Source organism: Lupinus angustifolius, chromosome LG14 (genome assembly GCF_001865875.1).
Source record: "Lupinus angustifolius cultivar Tanjil chromosome LG14, LupAngTanjil_v1.0, whole genome shotgun sequence".
Taxonomy (NCBI): Eukaryota; Viridiplantae; Streptophyta; class Magnoliopsida; order Fabales; family Fabaceae; genus Lupinus; species Lupinus angustifolius.
Genome location: NC_032022.1, coordinates 15,666,729 through 15,690,524, shown reverse-complemented (window position 1 = coordinate 15,690,524; position 23,796 = coordinate 15,666,729). Strand labels below are relative to the sequence as shown.

The following is a 23,796-nucleotide window of genomic DNA, read 5'->3' as shown; positions in this document are numbered from 1 at the left end:
ATTGGTGTGTGTCAAAAAAGAGAGGAAAAAGCTAAACACAATAGTGAAGAGTATAACTATAATTTTTTGATATTAAATGTATCTCTATTCTATGGGTACGAAAGTTTCTTTTAAATATTGTCGGGAATAGAACCTTTAACCTTTTGATTTTTTTGGATTCTAACAAACCTTAAACTACTATATCAATATTTTATTGGTAAGGTGTAATGATAATGAACAATGCAAATCATGCAATAAAGAAGAGTACATAAAAATACACAAATAAACTCAATGAGCCAAGTCAAGTGAGACAAGTTGGGTTGAGGAGAAGCATATGCACCATAACTCAAGCATTTCCATTTAATCAAGGAATTCATTTCAATATTTTTTCACACTTTTTACCCAAACCCATTTCACCGCCACCAAGTCGCGTGCAAGACACGACCATAAAAAACAAGGAGCGTGCACGCACGCTCTGTCCAGGGAGCGTGGATATTCATTCCCAAAGCACAATTTTGGAGGCTTTAACCTTTGTTCATTCCTTCTCTTGAGTTTTCCTCATTCTGAAGTGCAATCGTATCGAAATCCCTAATTCGCTGTTGCTATCTCTGATCATCACCGCATCAATGGCTGAACGCACCGTTTCCGTCACTCCCTTTCAGATCCGCAAAGGTTTTTTTATTTCCATTTCTCATTCTCTGTTTTTTTGTTTAGGGTTTTGCTTCTTGTCCTCTAAATTAAAATTCAATTATCGTTTCTGAACCTGTTTGATTAGTATTAGGTTTAGATAGTGAATTCCGGACATAACATCGACGAATTTGTCTGCATTCCCTTCGTTTTTACCTTTTATTGTTTTAGTGTTTGAACCACCTGTTAGGGTGTATTTGGGAATTCATCGACACTTGTGATTGTAAAGTTAGTTTTGTTTAAATTGTGTTTGTATTATATGTTAGGATAATTCGTTGTTAACTGTGGTTTTGATAGAATGAATATTGTATGGAGAATGAAGATCACCTATCCTACTTTTTGTGTAGCAGATGTGTCTCAATCCAATTAAAACTTGCCACATACTTAAAAAGAAAAATCATAAAAAAGAAATAATTTTTTTAAATTATTTGGCGGGACTTGATTGGTTTGGGACGTGGGGCATGAACTTTTTGGGATAGAGAATCTTTGTTCATTGTATGGATAGTGTTAATCAAACTTACTTTTAGATGTGTATTTACCAAATTGTTGAGGTGAACCTTAAGGGATGAGATATCAATCAATTTTTCTTCTGTCAAGTTTTGAGTTCCAAACCAAATCCATTTACAATTATATGACTTTTGGAGATGCCAAACAAGTTGAGAAAAATGCAAAGTGGATGTCGTTCACAGACCTAGCATACTACTCTTCTTTTATTTTCTTGGTGATATTGATTTTTGTTGTACATTTTCTTGGTTTTCTTTTTGAACTTGAAAACTAGAACAGCGTTTTATGATTGGTTAGGATTTTCAAATCCTTTTTTAATAATTGAAGCTCTTAGCAATTTTGTACAGATTTCCAAGGTTCTGATGGTCTTCTTCCCCTTTCACCACAGTGGCTTATTCCGAAGTCCGGGGAGAGTAAACCTGGAACTCTGGTGTGTAATTACTATCTACTACTACTGCCTTTTTTATTTTGGTCAGTTTTTACTTTTATAAAGTTTATAGGCGCAAATACGATTTCTGTGCGCAAATCACTCAAGAAATAATTTATAATTGCTTCAGAGTTTTTTCATTTTCTTTTTCTGATGACTCAGGAAAACCACGTGGTCTCGAATACACCATATGGCAATCACACAGGTGAGGATGTGCACGATGGCCATAAGCGAAAGGATGTCTTTAGGCCATCCGTGCTTGACTCTGAAGGTGGACGCTTTGATCTTTGGCGTGATGAAGGAAGAGACACTAAGTATGCCATACGCAAGGATCGTTGGAAGGATGGAGACAAAGACCTAGGTGATGCTCGGAGAGTGGAGCGGTGGACGGAAAGTTCAGCTACGAGGCACTTAGGAGAACCACGCCGTGGTACATCTGATAGATGGAATGATTCAGGTAACAGAGAAGGGAACTTGGACCTGCGACGTGAGAGTAAGTGGAACACGCGCTGGGGTCCTGATGATAAGGAGCCAGAAGCTGTTCGTGAAAAATTGGATGATTCTGGTAAAGATAGTGATCTGCACCTGGGCAGAGGTTTATCTCACATTTCCAATCAAGGAAAGGATGAAAAGGAAGGGGATCGGTATCGACCATGGAAACCTAACTCCGCACAAAGCCGTGGAAGGGTAGACTCACCCTACATCCAAAATGTAACTCCAAAAAAACAAGTGCCTACATTTTGTCATGGACGGGGCCGTGGGGAGGACACGCCTCCTGTCTTTACTCTTGGTCATGCTCGTCCTGGCTCTGGTGGTAGCTATAGGAACAGCACATCTACATATTCTGAATACCCTGGAACTGTATTGGATAAATTTGAAAATGAGCATGAAGAAGCTTGTTCCTTTAGATATAGTAGGACAAAGTTGCTTGATGTATACAGAGTGACCAATATGCATACAGATAGAAAACTAGTGGATGCTTTTGTGCAGGTATCTCATCTTACAAAGGATGATCCTTTGGAGCCTCTAGCTCTTTGTGCCCCAAATTCTGAAGAACTGGTAATTGATGCCACCGCTTATTTTTTTCTGGATGTTGCTGTCTCAATCCCTAGTGGTTTATTAGATTGCTTTTCTGTTTGAACAGTCTGTCTTAAATGGTATTGACGAAGGGGAAATACTTAGCAGCGATGCATCTCAGGTGCTGAAAGATGGCCGAAGCTCAATAGAATTTACACATTCAAGACGAATGAAGCATGGCTCACCTCTCCAAGGTACATTAAGATATTAAGATATAAGGTTACAGATAGGTGTAGGTGCAGGCTACCTTCTCTAAGAATTGGATTGCTTTAGCAGGCTGTTAGAACTGGTATCAAATCAGAATGTAGAAACAAAAAATAGAAGAAGAATAGATGTAAGATCAATGTGATCTTGATCTGTAAATTGTGTTATTGCTGAAAATGTGTATACAATGATGAAGAACTCCTTCCACAAGAGAGTAACTTCCCTAACTGATTTCCTAAATCAGTTCCCAATTACAACTTCTCCAAAAACTACTTCTTACAAGCTTTCCTTCCTCTATTTATACAACTAATACACTAATCTAACTAACTAGTAAGGGTACTCTAGGAATTCCCTCTTTATTTAATTCTAACAACTCATAACAATAAACCTCTTTTCTACTACCCTATGCCTACCCTATCACAGGCTCTCTTTATGATTATAAAGAGTAAGGTTCTGAGTTCTGACAACTTGAAAATGCTCAATTGAATTTCTCATAAAGCTCTTCAAATGAAAAGCATACTCAGTTATAGATGCCTGAATAATATGGAAAACATACTGGATATTAAAGCATCCTCTAACTGGTTGAGAAATGAAGGTATTGGTAATGGAAAATTAATTGAAAGCCTGGTAATTGTTTATTTCATTACTTCTTTACATGGGACATTACAATTTACAACGGTTTCTTTATATTAACATATAGTGTAATTTGTTTAGAATCTAGAATTCCTGTTTATAATATTACTGGATATGATGATGAGTATGTTTGCATCTGCATGTTTAAACTAGCTCTTAATTAGTGGTTCTGCCTCCCCTTTTTGCCTCTATCATATCTTACCACATTGTCTATCCCATCTTATTTCGTGTATGCATATATGTTTAAGTGTTACTGGAAAAATACCCCTACTTAAACATATTACACTTTGCTGCATTTGACAACTATGAGAGATGGATTTTTCTGTTTCTCATGGAGTTTGCTTATACTGTCTCCGTGCAGATAGAGATGAACATGGAGGCTCTTACAGAATGGCTGATGAGGTGCCCACCAACAGAGAATCAACCTTTGAAGGAAATAGTTCTGTTCATCCTGCTGCTGCATGGCATGCTACACCTCTGGATGATTGTACATCCACTGTTTTACATGATAGCAATGATGTGTCTCGTGATGTTAGGTCAAGAAACTCAGATATGATCATGTTAAACGAGCCAAAAGATCCTATTACTCAGCTAGACAGCAAATTGGATTATTTATCTGACGCAAGAGATGTAGCTAAGTGGCAAGCTAGTGAAGTACCCATTTTTAAGAGGCAGCTATCTGGCATTTTTGACAGTGAACTTGAAACCAGGAGAGTTCCACAGACTCCTCCAGAGGAGCTATCCTTTTTCTATAAAGATCCTCGTGGTCTAATTCAAGGCCCGTTCAAAGGAATTGATATTATTGGATGGTTTGAAGCTGGATATTTTGGTATTGATTTACCTGTCCGTCTGGAAAATGCAGCAGCTGACTCGCCATGGTTGCAACTTGGTGATGCCATGCCTCATTTACGAGCTAAAGCCCAATCACCACCTGGATTTCCTGCAACAACATTAGACTATACTGAGGCACCTGGTCGGCAGAATTCCAGTACCCTCGGGAGCATACATCCTGGACTTAGTAACATTGAGATGTCGAGAAATGATTATAAGCATAGACAGAGTTCGACTGCAGAAGCTGAAAATAAGTTTTTAGAATCGCTCATGTCTGGTAACAAGAACAGTCCTCCACTTCATAGTCTCACATTATCAGAAGGTTCATACTGCTAGTTTTTTAGCTTTTTTTTAATAATTTGGCTGCAAATATGTTGCTGTGCACTACATTTTCTCTCCTTATTTTTTTCTTTTTGTTACATTGACTATGTTTTGAGATGGGCTAATTTGATTCTAGTTCTGATGTGTGCTCTTTAGGTTTACAAGGGTTTGTTGGAAATAATTCTGGTAATTTGGGCCCACCCGAAGTAGATAGTGGAAGCAACCTCTACTTACTGGCGCAGAGGATGGCAATTGAACAACAGAGGTCATTGTCCAATCCTTATCCATATTGGCCAGGGAGAGATGTTGCATCCCTTGCTCCAAAACCAGATGTTGTTCCAGATGGACTACCACATTCAAAATTCTTGCCATCATTGAGTGACGATTCTCGTCAGTTTCAGTCCCAAAGTTCTGAGCTGATGTCAATCTTCCAAGGATTATCCAACAGATCATCCTCTGGCTTAAATAACACTGTTTCTGGATGGCCAAATTATCCCTTACAAGGTGGATTGGATCCCATTCAGAATAAGAATGACTTGCATTGCGATCAGAATTTTCCTCAAATACCATTTGGTATTCAGCAAGGATTGCAACCACCAAATCAATTGTCTACAAATAATTTAATAGCTCAGGCTTCAGATAACCCATCTAGTATTTTGACAGTAGAGAAATTACTTGCTTCGGGCTTACTCCAAGATCCTCAAATATTGAATATGTTCCAACAGCAATACTTGCTGCAGCTGCATTCTCAAGCAGCTGCTCCAGCACATCAAATGCCATTATTAGATAAACTCTTATTGCTGAAGAGGCTACAGCAGCAAGAGGAGCAACAGTTATTATTGCGACAACAACAGCAGCAACTGATTTCTCGAATGCTGCAGGAGCATCAGTCTCACCAGCACTTTGGTGATTTATCATATGGACACTTGCAGGGAGGTGGAATACCAATTGGAAATTTGCATCTGAATTCTTCTCAAGTTCAACAAACACAAGAGATTTTCCCCATGAGCTCTCAGGCACCAGTTCCAAGAGTGCGTGAAGAGGTTAGTATTAAGTCTTTGAATTCACCCCATCAAGTGATCCAGGGCACTAGCTATAATAGCAGTGAAGCTTCTGTGCAGCTGTCTAATCTGTTATTTGGGAATATTAATCGTCAGAGAAGCTGGGGCCCCAGTATGCCTGAGCATATTAATGAAGATCTCCAGAAGGTAATGTTGCCTGCATCAACTCCTGTTGAAAGTTCTGTACTACATGAGAACGAATCCAAAGAGGAACCTAGCATTGAGCAGAGACCTTTCTTTCTTTCTGACTATACTGCTAAATCTGTGGAGCAGATGCTAGACGGCACTTGTCAGGATGACGGTTCTGTCAAGACTGCGACTTCTGAGTCTGTTGAGCATTCTCGACCTGAACAGTGTGTTGCACCTGTTATTGCTATTTCTTTGGCTGGATCTTGTGGGATTCAGTTACCACTAGCAAGTGAACTGGGTCAGGATGTGGAGATTAAATCAGATAGTCTTGAAGAGCAACAGAGTGGAAAGGATAGCTCCAGCGTTGTGCCCTCTGTAGCTGATACAAGAAATGTTGAAGCACATAAACCCAAAAAGGCTACTGAGAAAAAATCTAAGAAGCAAAAATCTGCCAAATCTCAGTCTTCTGATGAAGCAAAGGGGTCGCTAAAAAACGTGAGTTTGCAGGAGTCGAAGAAGTCAGAAACTGAAATTCCAAATTATGGTGAGATAAATGTGGGCGAATCCCGCAAAGGTGACCCAGCTGAAACATATATTCAGCAAACAAGAGGTGATGGCTATCAAACTGGAACTGCTACCACAAAGTTGGCAGATAGTGAAGAAGTTAGTGGTCTCCCTGCAAGTATTCCAGGAAGCATTGCTGAAACAGTTGTTGAGAGTGGGTCAAATGCAGTTAGTTCCGTTGCCACAGAGAGTACCGACTTACATTGTGGACGAGCATGGAAACCTGCTCCTGAGTTCAAGACAAAGTCTTTATTAGAAATTCAAGAGGAAGAACAAAGAAAAGCACGGACAGAGACACTTGTATCTGAGATTGCTACAGCCGTCAATTCCATGAGTTTAGCAACTCCTTGGGTTGGAACTGTAGCTAATCCAGACTCTACAAAGGTGTCTAGTGAAAGTCACAGTGGAGCAGGCAATACTCAATATCTGGCTAAACTTGGAACTTCTCAAAATATTAAAGAAAGCCCACTACATGATCTATTAGCAGGTGTAAATAAATTTAGTGATTTGGTTCCAGACAGTATTTTGTCCTCACAAAATGTCGCTGCCCATTCTGAACCAATAGACGATGGGAACTTTATTGAAGCTAAAGACACTAAAAGAAACCGGAAAAGGTCTGCAAAATCAAAGGGTTCAGGGGCTAAGTTATCAGTGCCAACTGCTTCTAGTGAAGTGCCTGTAGGTTCTAGTCCCACTGAAAAGGGAAAAATTTCCCGCTCTGTGCAGCAGGAAAAAGAACAACTTCCTGCCATCCCCGCAGGACCATCTATAGGAGATTTTGTTCTGTGGAAAGGAGAGCCAGCAAGCCCATCTCCTTCTCCAGCATGGACTACTGATTCTGGTCGGGTTCCTAAACCAAAGTCATTAAGGGACATTCAAAAGGAGCAGGAGAAAAAGGCTTCTTCCAGAGTTCCCACAAACCAATTGCCTATCCCCCAGAAATTACTACCTGCACAAGCTGCTCGGAGTAATGGTCCTCCATTGCCAATTTCAGCTTCACTGCCTATCCAGATAAACCAAGCTGCACTGCCTATCCAGATAAACTCCCAAGCTTCTAAATCAAAATACAAGGGGGATGATGACTTGTTCTGGGGTCAAATTGAGCAACCAAAGCAAGAAACTAATCAGTATGACTTCTGTCTCTTTGTTGTGCCATTACTTTGCTGCATGCCACACCATGGTTGCAACTATTTAATATATAAGCTTGATTGTTGTCTATGATACCATTTTATGAAAATTGTTGAGGGTTTTGCATCTGCTAAATTATACATGTGAGCAATCAGATTTTGCTTATATATCACAACCGACTAACAAAGTAATAACCCTAAAAATAACGGCGTTGGATAGGCCACTATGACGATGGTGACTTAGGCAACTTTGAGCCGGACGAAGATTGAACAGTTTAGATTCTGTGTTTTGAGTCTGATTTGTTGAGATCGAAATCTAAGCTGTCCAATCTTTCATCCAACAGCTTGGATTCACCAAAGTCACCATATTGGAAGTCACCTAATCCAAAATTGTTCCTTGGACAGTGACCTCAGCATTAAATAGTACTAGAAGTCTAGAACATCGATTCTTTGGACAGAAAGTTCTGAAAAGTATGACGGTGGTTGATTCAGAAGTAAGGCTGATTCACAGACTCGGACAGACATCTAAGGGCACTTACTCTAGTCCTACACCACCTTGGAATTTGCCTCTATACAAGAGCAGTAGTTCCATTTTAAATTCTTATCCAAAAGTAACATAAGCAATAGTAGGTGGTTGACTTATTGTTTCCATGAAATTCAAGTTTTGATATATAAGTTGATTCAGCAAGTTTTGTTGTCTTTGTTAGTAGGCCAGGTTTCCCTCAGCTTGCAAGTCAGGGGAGCTGGAGCTCTAAAAATATTCTTATTAAAGATAATTCAGTGGGACCGTTGAATAGACAAAAATCAGGGAGTGGCAAATCCACTGTGCGATCTCTATCATCATCACCTGCCTCTTCTCAATCATTTCTGAAATCAAAAAGTGATGCCATGACTAAGAATTCTGGTAAAGATATATTGCCTATTCTTTCATTTCAATTGTGTTGATTCCACTTGCTTGGCAGTTCTATCTACTGAGTCCTCCATGCATATATCACCTTTTGATTGGATCACCGATGATAGTGTGATGATGTTGAGCTATTCTTTATTTTCAGAGGCCATTGACTTCAGAGTTTGGTGTGAGAATGAGTGTGGTAGGCTTCTTGGGACAAAAGGTTGGTAACATTTCAAATTTGGTTTCTTTGCTATGATTTGATGATTTAATGTTTACTGGCAAATCTGTTTTTCCAAATTTTATTTTCCCATAAAGAACCACGTTATTTAACTGAATGTAGCAAGGTGTTTGTTGGCCACGTTTTCTTGGTTATAGTTACTGTCATTTTTGCAATATTTTTTTCTGGCGGCAGATACGAATTTCCTTGAATTTTGCCTGAAGCAATCCAGATCCGAAGCAGAGATGCTTCTAATAGAAAACCTTGGATCATATGATCCTGATCATGAATTCATTGATAAATTCCTAAATTACATGGAGTTGCTACCACCGGATGTTTTGGAAATAGCTTTTCAGATGCCGAATTATCAGAAACTTTCTGCAACTATGGTATCTGGAAGTGCAGATTTACAAGATCATGGCCACACTGAAGGATCCTCAAAAGGTGGGAAGAAGAAGGGTAAGAAAGGGAAAAAGGTTGGTGCTTCAGTTTTAGGATTCCAAGTCGTAAGTAATCGGATCATGATGGGTGAGATCCAGACAGTAGAGGAATAATATTAACACAGGTTCTTGCAGAACATGTAAATACATTTTTGTTCTTTGTAATTTGTAAATAAATTCTGTTGTAGGAATTTTGTTTGCCTTTTTTCACGTAGCAACAGTAGCAGCATCAATTAGATCTGCTCAAGCAATTTTGTCATCCTAATTCCTAATGTAGAATTACTTGACATATAATCTTTATTTTCAGTCTTAACGTCATTCAATTAATGTGCTTTCTGAGACATTAATGTCTTCCTTTAACTAGTAGGATACCCGAATATTCGCTCCGGTGATAATGTATTGTGTAGCAAATGTTGTTTCTTGATTTCAATTTGGTAGTACGTTCAAAGTATCACGCTTCATATTAACTTTTACAATTCAAATGCTTCAGATTTCTTAATATTGGAAGTGCAATTGCTTAAAACAAGTTTTATTTTATTGAGACAAGATATGAATTTTAAATCATGCAGGTGTGTATCAGTGTTCAATTGAAATGAAATAATCAAATTCAGTAATAGAATTATAGAATCAACTTTACACTTTCTGGAATTAGAATCTCCAGTTACTCTATTATAATCTGCGGACAACCCAAAAATGTAAAATCAACCTCTTCAATGTTCCAATGTTCTTCAATCACCCTTTTGTGATTATGTACGATAAAATTTTTACAAAACTCAGCCAAAATTTATCAAGATTTAAGGATGATAGTTAAATTACATCACCAATTTGGTTCTTGAGATTGATGGGTCAATTTTGTCCTTAACATTATGTAAATGCAAAATTTGTCTCTGACTTTAACGTTCATTGGTCAACTTAATTTTTGACAGCAATTTGATATTAAAACTTCTATTTTTTTTAAAAAGAAAGTAAAATAGTCAAGGCTTTAAATTGGTTTGGAATTTGTGGAATTTGTAACTGTTCCACTGAAGTCTCTAAAGTCAGATTTTATAATTTGATTTTACTTACAAGAGGTAATATGTTCCAGTTGGGAAGTATAATAAGACTATTACTTCTATATTTTTCATATGCATAATTGAATTTAAACCCGAGTTCTTAAATATAAGATTGACAAGTTTATTAAATATGATCAAGATTTATGAATTTGCTGTTTTCAGAAAATCAGAATGATGGAGATCTAATATATTAAATAATAATGAAATTTACAAAAATAAGATTAAGAGTAAGATTATATATAGTAAATTTTTGGGGGTAAGAAAACATAGGTAGAGTGGTATATATAACTATATGGTAAGGGAAAAAGATATATACACCACTGAGTTTTACACTATCACTACATTATCTACCATTGATTTTTAGTCTTTGGATAAAAATATTGCAAATGAATGGTGGATGATACACTGACTATGTATAAATTACTAGTAGAGTAATAGTATTGATAATTTGGTATATTCTACTATAGAAAGCATTGGGAAAGTGGAAAAGAAAAAAAAAAGTAAAGGGTAAAGCATAAAGCAAAAACTTGTGGTGGTTTTAACATTGCATTCCGATACTGAATTTCTTAATTAAAACGAACCTCGATCATTTCTCTCTTCTCCGGCCACCGCATCATTCATATAACCACCACCATCTCCGATATGGATAACTCCGGTGAGTTTTCTTACTCTCTCACTACATGTCGTTTTTCCTTTTTCCTTTTCTCGTTTCAACTCTATTGCGTTCTTCAAAATTCTCGTTTCGTATGTAATCATATGGATTCGCCTTTTTCTGTGCTTACAATTGCCGCGAATGATTTTCGATTTTCGTCCTTTTGGTTAGATTTCTTATAGTGTGTTAGAGAATTTGATTAGGAGTGTCTAAAACTGTCGAATATTGATAGGTAAAGGAGGATTATTGTGAATAGTGGAATATGAAATTGTTATTTTAAAAAAAATGAAGAACGAGAAATTGTGAATAGTACATGAGTCTTGGAATGACTCTACTAATGTGTATTAATGTAATTGTTCCATCATATGCTGATGCATCTGGCAGGAAATCCTCAAGATGTTACTGTGCCACCGGTTGAAGGCGTTGCTGGAGGCGGTACAGCTTATGGGTGGAATGATGGTCATGGTCTGAATAATCTCAAAGGATTAATTGATCCTACCGAAATTCCAACTCCGGATTTAGTGCATGTATGGTGCATGCCAAGCACTGCAAATGTTGGACCTCAAGATATGCCTAGAAATTTGGAGCCTGTTAGTATTTTATAATTTTACCCTATTTTGTGGTCGTAACTTATATATTAATAATCATCACATAATTGTATATTCTTTTTGTAAGCATGGCCCAAACCAATGCTTGTTGTTTATGCATAGGAAATGCATGAGTGATCGAAGAGTGTGGTTGGTTTATTTCACAAAGTCACAAGTTATTACATGTGTGAATTACGTAAAAAAATGATTTTTTTTCCTTTACTGTTACACACTTAACTACACCTGATGCATGCTTCTACAGCTATGCGGCTATGCCTATAACTAGTCACAATGGTTTTGATTATTTGATCAATTAATGCATGGTTTTCACACTTCAATTTTTAATTCAAAGATGGGGTTGAATACTTCTCAATAGATGCACCTATGACTTTCAATTTGGAACTTTGAAGTTCTTTACCTTAGATAATTAGATTTGAGGTTCGAATTTAACCATATAGAAGTTTTAGAAATTAGAGAATTCTAGATCATTTGCTTTTTGCTTCTGACATTAAGATTTTTGCCTTATCTTAAAGATAAACCTGCTGGCAGCTAGAAATGAGAGGGAGAGTGTTCAAATAGCTATCCGGCCAAAGGTTTCGTGGGGTGGTTCTGGTGTTGCAGGGACTGTGCAGGTTCAGTGCACTGACCTATGCTCAACATCTGGAGACAGGTTGGAGTTTTTTATGTTGTATGGAATAAATGTTATTTAATTTGGTTTTGGGCTGACATCAGTGATGGCAGACTGGTTGTTGGGCAGTCATTAATGTTGCGGCGGGTGGTGCCCATTCTAGGTGTACCAGATGCTCTTGTGCCCCTTGATCTTCCAGTTAGTCAAATAAACTTATTTCCAGGGTAGTTTTCTGATTAATATTTGGTTGAGTTCTTCCTTGTCCTTCTTCTATGTGCAGAAGATGCAGGATTTCACCCTTTTTTGGCATTATTTTACTTCTTCAGAGAGACTACTGCTCTTTGGATATCCATTGATGTCCCAAGTGCTCAAGCCCCAGGACAATATGAAGGAGAGATTCTCATTACTGCCATTAAGGATGATGCGGAGTGAGCCTCTTTCTTTTAATAATTCTGCTACTTCTTATTTTGTGTTACTCATTTTAATTCTTAACTTTTTTGTCAACTTTTTTCAATTTTAACTGTTGCACAGATCTATTCAAAGTTTAAACAAAGTTGAGAAACATCAATTGTATAGGGAGCTTAGGGACTGCCTCGACATAGTTGATCCTATTGAAGGAAAACCATTAGATGAAGTGGTCAGTTTTTCCCCATTGCGTCTCATTCAAATACTCTTTTTAGTTTTGGTGTTATTATGGTCTTTCATGGGAGCATCTATCTTTTTTAGGTTGAAAGGGTAAAATCTGCAACTGCATCTTTAAGAAGGGTTCTTCTTTCTCCATCTTTTTCTGAGTTCTTTTCAGACAATGGGCCTGCAGATATAATGGATGAGGATGCCATTTCAACCCTCTCTTTACGGGTGAAATTAAATCTAACTGTTTGGGAATTTGTGCTTCCTGAAACTCCTTCGCTCCCTGCTGTATTTGGTGTATCCCTTACTAAATACCAGGCATGCCAACCCATTTTATTCGTGATTTTTTTAAACACGTGTAGAAAATTATGGCATGTATATCGCTTGTTGTTTAATTATTACTGCTTATATAGGAATTTCCATCGACTGAGGCACTTTGGGTGTATATCTTTGTGATGTTAGAAAAGTTTATATCGTGCACAGTTTGTTGTTTCCTTTACTCCACACTAGATATCTGACACTGTAATTGAGGATCGTTTTGGTGTGCAACATGGGACACCTGAATGGTATGAGGCATTGGATCAGCATTTCAAATGGCTTCTACAATATAGAATCAGCCCCTATTTTTGCAGATGGGCTGATGGTATGCGTGTTTTGACATACACATGTCCATGGCCAGGTATATTTTACACTATAGACAATTAGCTTGACAGAATCAACCACGAAAGGAGAAATTATAGTGTTGCTGAATGTTTCCTTCTTGCTATTGTATAGTGGATCATCCAAAATCAGATGAATATTTGTCAGACCCACGGTTGGCAGCATATGCTGTGCCATATACTCAAGTAGTCTCCGGGTATACAGTCAGTTGTCACAGTTCGCTTTCCTCAGGTATATTTGCAATGAGAACTGATGACATTCAATCCACCTGTTGATGTGCCACAGTAATGATGCGGCAAAGGATTACTTACAGAAACAAGTTGAGATATTGAGAACCAAGACCCACTGGAGAAAAGCATACTTTTACTTGTGGGATGAGGTATAAACAGTTGTTGCCATTTACAATAAAATAATAACTAGGATACCATCTTAGTTTTTGTTATCTACCTTTTCCTATCTCTGGATAGTGCTACGGAAAACAACTTGCAAGTGATTTTGGCAGTAGTCATTGGTTAATTATTTTCTTGCTTTCCTGCTGAATTAAGAAAAATATAGCTTCATTATCATTGAATTGTCCTATGTGGTATCACTTTAAATCTGATGCACTTTACTATGATCTTGATAAGCTGATTTGCTTTCTTATTTTTTCCAGCCGCTGAATTTGGAACAATATGATTCGGTTCGGAACATGGCCAGTGAGATTCATGCTTATGCTCCTGATGCTCGAATTTTAACTACTTATTATTGTGGTATGTTTTATCTACCTAAATTATTCTAACTTGTCCTCTACTGTCAGGCTTCGTGATGGTTATTTTTCCTATATTATAATTTAGGTTGTTTTTCTTCTTGGTAATGGCTTTGACTTACGCAGTATATGAACTTTCTTGGATGATTGCAAATATTTCATATGTTTGCAACAGCTAACTATGATTGTTTCCGAAATTAGTTGATGGATGGCTGAAACTGATATACTCTAGATGATCTTTTATTCATATTTGGAGCTACCTGACCTAGGAATAGTTTTGCGATGGATGTAACTGCAGTTTCTACATGCTGAATGTCTCACATCTTTAATCTTGCATATTACCATGTAAAAAACCGTATTTTCTCATTTATAATGAATGAATTGAACCTTAGAATACGATTTTTGGTAGATCAGCATACATTGTTTACTAGCAGATCCTTGAGATTTAATATTTTACTTGTAACTAAATCCTCTCCGTTTGCAAAGTCTGACTTCAGATTGTAATTCACACTAGTTCATGTGTGTTATATTATAGATAATTATCACAATCTTTATCTGTGTTCATATGATACTAATCTCAAATTGGCTTTGTTGATGGTCGTTTTGCTTTTGATTTAGTTTCTTTCTAGTAATTATGGGGCATGTTTCTGCAATTATTTGTCATATATTTGATGGTTTCATTGTCTAAGCATTATCTCACTTTTCTCCACAAGTCCTTTCACTTAAACTTCTGTAGCTGGTTCTTTTTTTCTGACTGTATGTATCATGTGATTCTTTGTTATGTAGGGCCAAATGATGCACCTCTTGCACCTACACCTTTTGAGGCTTTCGTAAAAGTTCCAAATTTTCTACGTCCTCATAATCAAATTTATTGTACTAGGTACTGCACTATATTGATTGTCTCCTCTAAAAAATTTGTTAAAGCAATTTTAGGTATGATTGGATGTTCCTCAATTCTGGAATTTTCTCATGCGGAAAACAACTTTTATGAGGAAAAGTTTTGAGTCTCTCACTTTATGTGATTGGTTTGGTGAAGCAATTTTCAGAATCTTGGTATATAGGCAGTGGCATTCCATTTTTATTCTTCCTTAAAAAAGCAGTTACATACTGTCCCATTTTCATTTCTGTTGGAGGACCCTCATGTAAATCGGCTGTGTTGTTTGAGTGGGAGGTTTTGTCTCCCACAGTACCAAATGTGCCCCTTCTCCAACTTACTTGACCCACCCAATTTTTTAAACTTCTATGTCGTGGCTCATTTTCTTACCCATACCATCAATTAGAAAGTGTAACTTGAACTTCAGTTTGGTCACTGACTTGCTTGTTATTTAGAAACCTTTATTGGCTGATGGAAATTGAAATGCTGCGGCTCATATTCATACCCCTTCTTTGTCTCATTTTTGTGTGCCTATGGAAGAAATTAATTTTGGCGAAAATAAGAAGGAACAAAGAAAGAGAAGTCTCTTGTCATTAAGTACACTAAGGAATCAAATGTGTCTTTGCAGTGAATGGGTTCTTGGCAATCGGGAGGACCTTGTCAAGGACATTATTTCTGAATTACAACCAGAGAATGGTGAGGTAATATTGTAATTTCCTTGCACAGGCACCCACAATGGTTTAAGATTGACAATCATTTTAAGTGGGTTTACTCGTTTCTGAAGTAATTAGTCAGTTGCATTGCATAATTTTAATCAGCATTTCTGTATAAAAATATCCGAGAGCGGGATGCTAGAAATGCTTGACGTTTTTATGATAATATCATGCATAATGCAGAAATCCTGGACATACAAAATAACAAGTGATAAAGTGATACATGGTAGAATGCATATTACTGTTGTGCTGGTGCCTATACTCTCTTATTTGCTCATTGGAGGGAGGTGGTTGTTTTGTTACAGGAATGGTGGACATATGTCTGCATGGGACCATCAGATCCTCATCCAAATTGGCACCTTGGGATGCGAGGCACTCAGCACCGTGCTGTCATGTGGCGTGTTTGGAAAGAGGGTGGCACCGGATTTTTATACTGGGGTGCCAACTGCTATGAGAAAGCAACTACAGCCAGTGCAGAGGTATTTGTCGAGCTTGCTTCATGCCATATCATCACTATGGAAAAGAATGGAGCTGTTAGAACTCGTTAATGCTGTATAGTTATTGTCCTGACAAGTGACAACCAATATATTTGTATGAACAGATAAGATTCAGGCACGGTCTTCCTCCTGGAGATGGAGTTCTATACTACCCAGGTGAGGTGTTCTCAACTTCGCATCAACCAGTGGCTTCTCTTAGACTAGAGCGCCTACTTAGTGGCTTACAGGTATAGCATTTATTGTTTTCTCATAATTCTGAAAATTATTCTCAAGACATATATATGAAATACTTACCTTTCTATAAGTACAATAGATACAGCTCAGTATTTATATTTAGTATTTGCATGGTTTACAATATTTCTAAATCCATTTGCATGAAAGTTTATTTTCATGGCGTGTGCTGCCATAAGCTGTAAGTAGTCACTAATTTGCATCTGATCATAGATTCATATTTTATGCCCTTATTTAGGACATTGAATACCTGAGACTGTACGCGTCAAGATATGGTCGGGATGAAGGTCTTGCGCTTTTGGAGAGGACAGGAGTGTACTTCGGTCCAGAGCGTTATACATTTGAGCACATGCCAATTGATGCAATGAGGGGGCAGATTTTTAATGCTTGCCGTTCATGAATTTGTCAGTAATATTACTATATGGTTCAAGTGGTTTATTTGTCAGGTGCTGAAAAATTGAGGCTTCTGTATCTCTCAAAGATGTGGCAATTAAACCTAGTTCTTTCCCTCTGGTTCATTTTCTTCTATATTCTTTCTTCACACATAGTTTGAACTCTGTTGATACGAAACGTAACTAAATATATGTTTAGAATGTTGTTAGATGACAGGTCCTTTGTTCATTGCTGAAATGTTCCCCTCCACTGTCCATAGCATCAATATCAATTGCAGTTTAGACAAAATTTACTAGCGCTTAGGCCTAAGTATGTCTTCACAAATTACAGCTACGTTGCAATGTTAGGGTAGCCAGTATATGAGAATGTTAGCTTTAAGAATCCTGGCATGCTTCTATATGAAATGTTCATATTTTTTGGGCCAAATTTGAGATTTGCAACTATTTTTAATTATTTTCCTTAACATGTGTGAATTGGTTATAAGTACTTTATAATTATGGACAGAAGGAATGCCTATTTTATTTGCTGCCATTTGTGTACATTACAGAGTAATTAAAGTTGAACCAATTTTCATGTTAAAATGAGACATTATTTGGGGATGATGAATTGATGATAGTAATAACAACAATGGCAATAACAGGAGGCTTGTACGATGAGTATCCAAGAAAGCGTAGCCAGTCTCCTCTTCTCTCCTTGCACCATTCAGGTTTTCCTTCATCACAGTATCTAATCAAATTTTTCATTTCATTTTAACAACTAAAGGAGAAAAAATATCAACCATCAATTTCACCTAGAGTTAAGTTAACCATATGATTAGCTAGTTTTAGTTTTGAATATGACATGTTGGCATCATTATTTCCAGCTTATCTCAGTAAGTTACTAAGTTTATTAGAAAAACTTATCTAAAAAAGCTAAAAAACGTATAAAGCAACGAGTTATTTTCATGAGATTTTCCAAACACTTATTGATTGGTATAAATGGCAATTTTTCCTCAATACCACTCCGAAGTCAAAATATTTAAATCATTTCTGGCTCGACATGATCTAACCAATGCAATACATTAAATAATAATCAGAATCAGAAAGAAAAAACTATATATTAGACAGCCTCGTATAGGAGAGATCCTACTCATCTTCAACAAATTGACCAAAACTATATAATAGATACAGATCCTCTTCTGAAACAATTGCTTAATGCTCCAGAGGTAGTTCCCAGATACATAAAATTTCAAATATGAATGAATATTTGTTCTGCATAATTTTTTCAATATTAATTTTTTTGTTTCCTGATAAATAATAGAAAAGTACAATGAATATACAAGAGCACGAATCCGAATTAGCATTGGGATAACGAACCTGCAGGAACACCAAAAGAAGATTCAGATCTAAAGGTAACATGGTCTTAAACAAAACATAACCCCTTTAACTCTACAAATTGTTTGCCTCAACAAGAGTTCACCATCTATTAAAACACATTATCGGTTACAGTATTTACAAGATAATTACAACAAGTACCAATCCGTTGTTTAGGTGATTGTATTAGGCTATGAATACCCCTCATTCAAGCTCAAAAGCAAATACTAAGTTTCAAACATTAAACTTGACCAGGACTACATATAATTAGAGATCGACGCGATGAAATTATCACTCGTCTTTCTGATGCAAAACAGTAGGCAGACTATTACCATTGAGAGCAGCATGATATATTCTTTTTTCAGCTAGCCCAATATCAGTAAGTACCAAGTTGCCCTGTAAGCAAAACAGTCAAAATAAACAAAATCAAGGTGGCATCAACAGAAGGCAATAACATTTGAACTGTAAGAAAAATGTTTACTACCCTAGTACAAGTAATCACTGCCTGCATATAGAATATGAGGCAAATGCTTTATAGGATATACAGGGAGGTATATTGCTCCACTACTCTGTTGCTCTAAATAGTTATACAAATTATCCAATAGTAATGAAGTATAGTATTATATTTTATTCCTCAAATTCTAAATCCAATATTATTTTCTTTTTCACCAAATTACAAAATCAATTAAGAATACACTTCTCAAACGAACATACCAAACATTAAAGAATGTTTTTATTATTTTCATTTTCAAAATTTGCAATGCAGGAACAATCAACAAGAATTTTCAACATATGGAGGGATTGATCAAAATCACTTCCTATAACGAACTACTGAGTGGTGTAAGTCTTACACGACTGTTAATTTATGTACACGTGTGTAAACTGTAAAGAAAGATTGACTCCGGCAATAAAATGGTCCTTCCTATTTAATTAATCACACAGTAAGGACATTATTGGGTTTAATTCTACTGAAAAACAACAACAATCAAGCTTTACTCTCATTACGTGGGATTGGCTACATGAATTGGATGATGTCATAATGCTCTATCATAAATCATGTTCATCGACAAAGCATTAATCTCTAAATCTTTTTGCCTATGATTTTTCTTGGCCTCCCTTTACCATCCAATATTCAATCTAATAATATGACATTACAGGTCTTATAGTTGTGCGGTAAAATTAAATTCACAAAAAAACTCGAAGATATACCTCACTAGCCATCAACCTTCTGACATTATTAGCATATAGTTTGGGATCATCCTTCTCCTGCTGTGATGGGTAGTAAACAGGTAATCTTATCACCTCCATATAATTTACAAACTGACACAAGAGAAAAATCACATGGCGCACCTGCCAACATGTATGTAAACATAAAATAAGATTTAAGAATGCAAAGAAATGCTGTTAGGGAAGATGTCAGTCTCTCAAATTAAATTAGCAAAAAGACAGAAGGAAATAAAATTATTTAGATCATAATCGGAAACGTGCACATAGCATTTCACACAAAATTATTGCCAGCAGGAACAATTTGTTTCCCCTAGATGATAAGCACAACTTTGAAGAATGAAAGCTGATCTTCGTTTGCCAGAACATACCTACAACCTTTTACATTTTACAAAAGTAGAAATGTTTTAGCCGATTCTTCAACTGCACAACCGAGTGACAAGTTCCAGCTACCACATGAAGCCATGAACGTAAAGAGCAATTTAGTCAAAGGCACCAAAAGGTGCACCTACGGCATTGAGGTGAGGCACTAGACAGATTAAGTGCCTCTTGGTACTTCAGGATCATCTTTGTATACAACAGTTAACTATAAAAATTAAAAAAAAGTCACTAACTCAATGTGATGCTAAAGGGGTGAAATAATAAGATTTTTAGAGAATTGATGCTCGTCGTTTCAGAACAAGTTTTAAGAGTATGTAATGTTAACTATTCACATCTATCAAGGTGCAACTTCAGGGTCAATATCTGACATATTTACCAAAACAGAGCAGCTTAGATGTTGGGTATTATTGAATTAGCTTTTATTATCAGAATTCGGCAACAAAAAACATGAAACTCTATCACTAAAAAGTACTCAGTTACTTACCCCAGATATGGAATCCCAAGCAGGACTAAACCTCTGGTAATGGTATTTTAAAATTACAGGAACTACCGGTGCCCGTGCCAAAAAACCTCCAGTCTTGAATGGAAGGAGGAAGTCTCCGTTTGTGGTTGTACCTTCTGTAGAATAAATTATTATAATTTATAAGAATATTGATACACATGAGTAATTTATAATTTTATATACTCCGAATCTCTTCATAATTTACTGGCAGATATAATAAGCAAGGGAGACAAGTATTAACTTTAATATGAACATTGCAACCCATGCACCAAAATACTCACCCACTAGCAACAGAATAAGACAATAACTGTAAAGAAATCAAGGTATAGAATAATAAATGTCAATGAGTTTTATATTACCGGCTCCCAAAAAACAATTTAGAAATCAACCCCAATTTCTTGAAAGGATGACCTTTACCCCTCCCCCCCAAAAAAATGAAAGGATAATAACCTGGAAATAGCATCATTAATGGAGCAGATTTGTTCTGATGAGCTTCTTTTATTCTTTCGGTTACAACAGCTGCAGGAAGAAAGTCCACAGGTTAGTTTCACTAGAAATTTTTCAGATCAAAATATTACTACAAAGTGGACATCCACCAACTATCTATGCACCTGAAACACCCTTGGAGTCTGATAACTTTGATTCCCGCTGAACATAGACACAACCAAGGCACTTGCTGTTACAAGAAACATGCCATGATGATGACATGTAAGCATTAGGTTATGAATAATCCTTATAGTGAAGATATATTAATACTGAATCATATAAAATTCAACATTCTCATTTTATAAACTACATATTCATTGTTACTAATTAAGAAATTTCAATTTTCCATTGAGAAATAAATGAAGAGCAGAACAGCCCAACATAAAAAGAACTCAAATGAAGCAATATGGTTTATGTTTGCAGTGGTCCATGACCATGGATATTATAAACAGGGAGAAAAAATAAAAAGCCAACAGACCTGATGAGACCAACGAAAGGAAGTTTAGACACTGATTTCTTCATCAATGAAATGCAAGATTTAAACATTTGAGAAAAGAAATATGTCAGTAACAAACATATGTACAAGAATCTTTGGCAAAGAGAAAAATCTGTCATATTACAAACCTTAGCAACAAAACTTGGGAATGAGGATGACATGTGGTACAAAATATCCAAGTATGACACATGATTTGATATTATCACACCAGTTCTTCCTATCTCTTCGGGCTGATGTTTGTCTTCCTTCTTAAATTGAAGCAGACAGAAAAAATAAGTAGAACTAAAATTGCATACAAAAAAGAATAAATGAGTGGATGACATTTTCTATTTATTTGATATTTCTAACAGAATCACATGCGATACTTTATTGCTTTATTTCATTACGCAAGCAACAGTTTTGGCATTTAGATTTCAGGAGAAAGGTGGCATAAAAAGGGGGTTTACTATGAGAATAATTCTATAAGTATGAAGTGATTTTGTTCCTCCGAATAACAAAGAAGAAAGTATGAAGTGATTTTGTTCCCACTATACTATATCAAACCTATTTTTTTCCATTAAATACTCTCTATTTATAAGCAGTTACAGGGGATATAGCATTACTACCTCAGCATAATTAACAAAACAGGAATACTAGTTCTGGGCTTGACACCACGTGTCGACTTAAGGTAATGTTTGTTAGATGCATCAAAACAACACAGAACAAAACATGTGTTCTATTCTATGCTTGGTGTATTCTATATAAATAGAAAAGAAGAAGATATGAGAAACCACGAAAGAGGGTAGGAACTGGGAACTAAAGACAACGGATCAGATGTATTCTACTATAAGTAGGAAAAAAACTAGATATGAGAATCCACTAAAGAGGGTAGGAACTAGGAACTAAGAACTAAAGAGAAGGATCAGAACCTTCTGTTCCATCATGTTCTATCCACATGTCAAACGCTGCATAATATCCGTTTGCGCGGGTAAGGCGTATATATACACTCCCCAAACCCAGGGAGCCTCGTGCAATGGGCAACCCCTTGTACAGTTACAGTTACAGTTGCAGGATTATAACTACACATATTTCTGCGAAACACCTTCAACTAAAGAATTGTGCTTATTCGGAACCCCCAACAACAGTTTCTTAGTTTGCAAAATGAACATCAATCAAACACACTCTAAGAAGCATAATAAGGCAGTTGAAATGACATCAACACAAAAAAAAAACCGCAGCATCATCATCTTCAATCAATAACTAACTATAACATCAAAATCACAAACAAAGAACAAGTACCTGAGTATCAGAGTTGTGATTAAAAGAGGAATCAGAAATCCAATAAAATCCAAAAATAAAAAGCATAGCCCTAGAAAGTCCTCTTCCACAACCAACAATAACACTTCTTCTCCACCCACTCATATGAGCATAATCTTCTTGCTCCTCATCTCTATTAGGATCATAGAAAATAGTACAAACCCTACATATCAAGTAATAGAACAACAAAATAATCGCAGCAACAATAACTCTAATAGGAAACAACGTCACCAATGCGAATAAGAGTAAGAGTTTCTCCTTAACCGATAACTCGCCACGCCCCATGGCTCCGTAAACGTCGCGTCTAACATACGCAGCGTATTTCTTCTCCATCTCGTGGATGCTATCTGAAGAAACGGCGACGGAGACGGTGGATTCAGATTTGAGAAGAGGACGATCGTCACGAATGATATTAGTGTTGTTGCCATTAGCGTTTGGTTTTGAAGGTTTTGAATTGAAGTCTTTCAATTCTGACTCCATTTTCGAAGGTTCAAATGATAGTTTCTGATTTGTGAAGTGGTTACTGATTAGTCTTCATCTTCATTTTTTTGGCTAAGGATTTGACTCAAGTAAGTTTTGACTTTTGAGTAAAATTTAATCTCTGATTATTTTTTCAGCTTAATTTTGACTCAAATTTATGTGGTTCAAAGGCATAAATGTAAAGAGTAACAGTTGTTGGAGGATTATACTTATATGGAAAGTTTCTCAATTTTAATAATAAATATAACTAGCAAATAAAATTCATATTGAAAAGTCTACATGTATATACTATATATGCATAGAAAGTTAGTAGAGAGAAACTAATAATTAATATATATCTTGAATCTTATCTGAATTTTTAATATTATAAGATATGTGAAAGTATTTTTTAAGTGATTATATAATTATTGACTAACTTTTAATCTTATAAATATTTCTATGAAATAAATTAGTGTTTTTTTTTTATATAAGAATCATTTCATTAACCTAACAAATTGAACTGTATTTAACTCAAATTTACGAGCTGAAATTTTAGTTTAATTTAATTTATTCATTGACATATCAAGTCTATCATTTTAAAACATGAATAAAAAACTTGAAGTTTATTTTAATTCCCATTCTGACTAATAATATAAATTTCATTTTAATTCTCATGCGCACCTCATTCTCTCTTCCTCAAATAGATTCCCCCAACTTTTCTTATTATAATTCTTCATTAATTAATTAGAGTCAATTCTTTCATTTTACAATAATTTTTATATTGTTACCTTCAGAAAATATATTAACTATAATGTTATCTAAATTGCTTGGAAGGGGAAATTGAC

At 36.1% G+C, this 23,796-nt stretch overlaps 3 protein-coding genes across 7 annotated transcripts; 2 read left to right on the top strand and 1 right to left on the bottom strand.

Moving 5' to 3' along the window:
• On the top strand, positions 392-9,432 carry LOC109326765. Of its 2 annotated transcripts, none has more exons than XM_019559567.1 (9): positions 392-651; positions 1,518-1,600; positions 1,760-2,656; positions 2,742-2,868; positions 3,873-4,664; positions 4,820-7,544; positions 8,252-8,448; positions 8,597-8,656; positions 8,849-9,432. In XM_019559567.1, the coding sequence occupies exons 1-9, from the start codon at positions 606-608 to the stop codon at positions 9,205-9,207; spliced, it is 5,286 nt and encodes a 1,761-aa protein (XP_019415112.1). In that variant the 5' UTR covers positions 392-605; the 3' UTR covers positions 9,208-9,432. The 2 variants fall into 2 exon arrangements, with proteins under 2 accessions (XP_019415112.1, XP_019415113.1); XM_019559568.1 differs by having other exon boundaries at positions 393-651; positions 8,255-8,448.
• Positions 10,629-17,004, top strand: LOC109326692. Of its 2 annotated transcripts, XM_019559431.1 has the most exons (16): positions 10,630-10,800; positions 11,182-11,387; positions 11,918-12,054; positions 12,126-12,236; positions 12,339-12,440; positions 12,544-12,649; positions 12,739-12,939; positions 13,153-13,321; positions 13,417-13,498; positions 13,588-13,681; positions 13,955-14,051; positions 14,834-14,927; positions 15,550-15,622; positions 15,940-16,113; positions 16,236-16,358; positions 16,601-17,004. In XM_019559431.1, exons 1-16 carry the CDS (start codon positions 10,788-10,790, stop codon positions 16,760-16,762), a joined length of 1,944 nt encoding a protein of 647 aa, XP_019414976.1. In that variant the 5' UTR covers positions 10,630-10,787; the 3' UTR covers positions 16,763-17,004. The 2 variants fall into 2 exon arrangements, with proteins under 2 accessions (XP_019414977.1, XP_019414976.1); XM_019559432.1 differs by lacking the exon at positions 16,601-17,004 and having other exon boundaries at positions 10,629-10,800; positions 15,550-15,617; positions 16,236-16,352.
• LOC109326694 (lysophospholipid acyltransferase LPEAT1-like) lies at positions 17,835-23,057 on the bottom strand. 3 transcript variants are annotated; one of them, XM_019559435.1, is made up of 9 exons: positions 22,475-23,057; positions 21,325-21,444; positions 21,179-21,216; positions 20,826-20,890; positions 20,665-20,733; positions 20,197-20,330; positions 19,317-19,457; positions 18,440-18,503; positions 17,835-18,110 (listed from the first exon to the last, which is right to left on the bottom strand). In XM_019559435.1, the coding sequence occupies exons 1-9, from the start codon at positions 22,970-22,972 to the stop codon at positions 18,091-18,093; spliced, it is 1,149 nt and encodes a 382-aa protein (XP_019414980.1). In that variant the 5' UTR covers positions 22,973-23,057; the 3' UTR covers positions 17,835-18,090. The 3 variants fall into 3 exon arrangements, with proteins under 3 accessions (XP_019414980.1, XP_019414978.1, XP_019414979.1); XM_019559433.1 differs by lacking the exon at positions 17,835-18,110 and having other exon boundaries at positions 18,160-18,503; XM_019559434.1 differs by lacking the exon at positions 17,835-18,110 and having other exon boundaries at positions 18,160-18,503; positions 21,325-21,441.

What these genes read in the sequence shown, in the direction of transcription:
- LOC109326765 (XM_019559567.1), top strand. Translation starts at nt 606, where the DNA reads ATGGCTGAACGCACCGTTTCCGTCACTCCCTTTCAGATCCGCAAAG. An exon ending in GCATGGCTCACCTCTCCAAG is followed by an intron (nt 2,869 to 3,872) that starts GTACATTAAGAT and finishes GTCTCCGTGCAG; the next exon opens with ATAGAGATGAACATGGAGGC. An exon ending in TAGGCTTCTTGGGACAAAAG is followed by an intron (nt 8,657 to 8,848) that starts GTTGGTAACATT and finishes TTCTGGCGGCAG; the next exon opens with ATACGAATTTCCTTGAATTT.
- LOC109326692 (XM_019559431.1), top strand. An exon ending in CAAATAAACTTATTTCCAGG is followed by an intron (nt 12,237 to 12,338) that starts GTAGTTTTCTGA and finishes TTACTTCTTCAG; the next exon opens with AGAGACTACTGCTCTTTGGA. An exon ending in AATCAAATTTATTGTACTAG is followed by an intron (nt 14,928 to 15,549) that starts GTACTGCACTAT and finishes GTGTCTTTGCAG; the next exon opens with TGAATGGGTTCTTGGCAATC.
- LOC109326694 (XM_019559433.1), bottom strand. Translation starts at nt 22,972, where the DNA reads ATGGAGTCAGAATTGAAAGACTTCAATTCAAAACCTTCAAAACCAAAC. An exon ending in CCTTTCGTTGGTCTCATCAG is followed by an intron (nt 20,891 to 21,178) that starts GTCTGTTGGCTT and finishes TTCTTGTAACAG; the next exon opens with CAAGTGCCTTGGTTGTGTCT. An exon ending in ATTAATGATGCTATTTCCAG is followed by an intron (nt 20,331 to 20,664) that starts GTTATTATCCTT and finishes TTTATTCTACAG; the next exon opens with AAGGTACAACCACAAACGGA.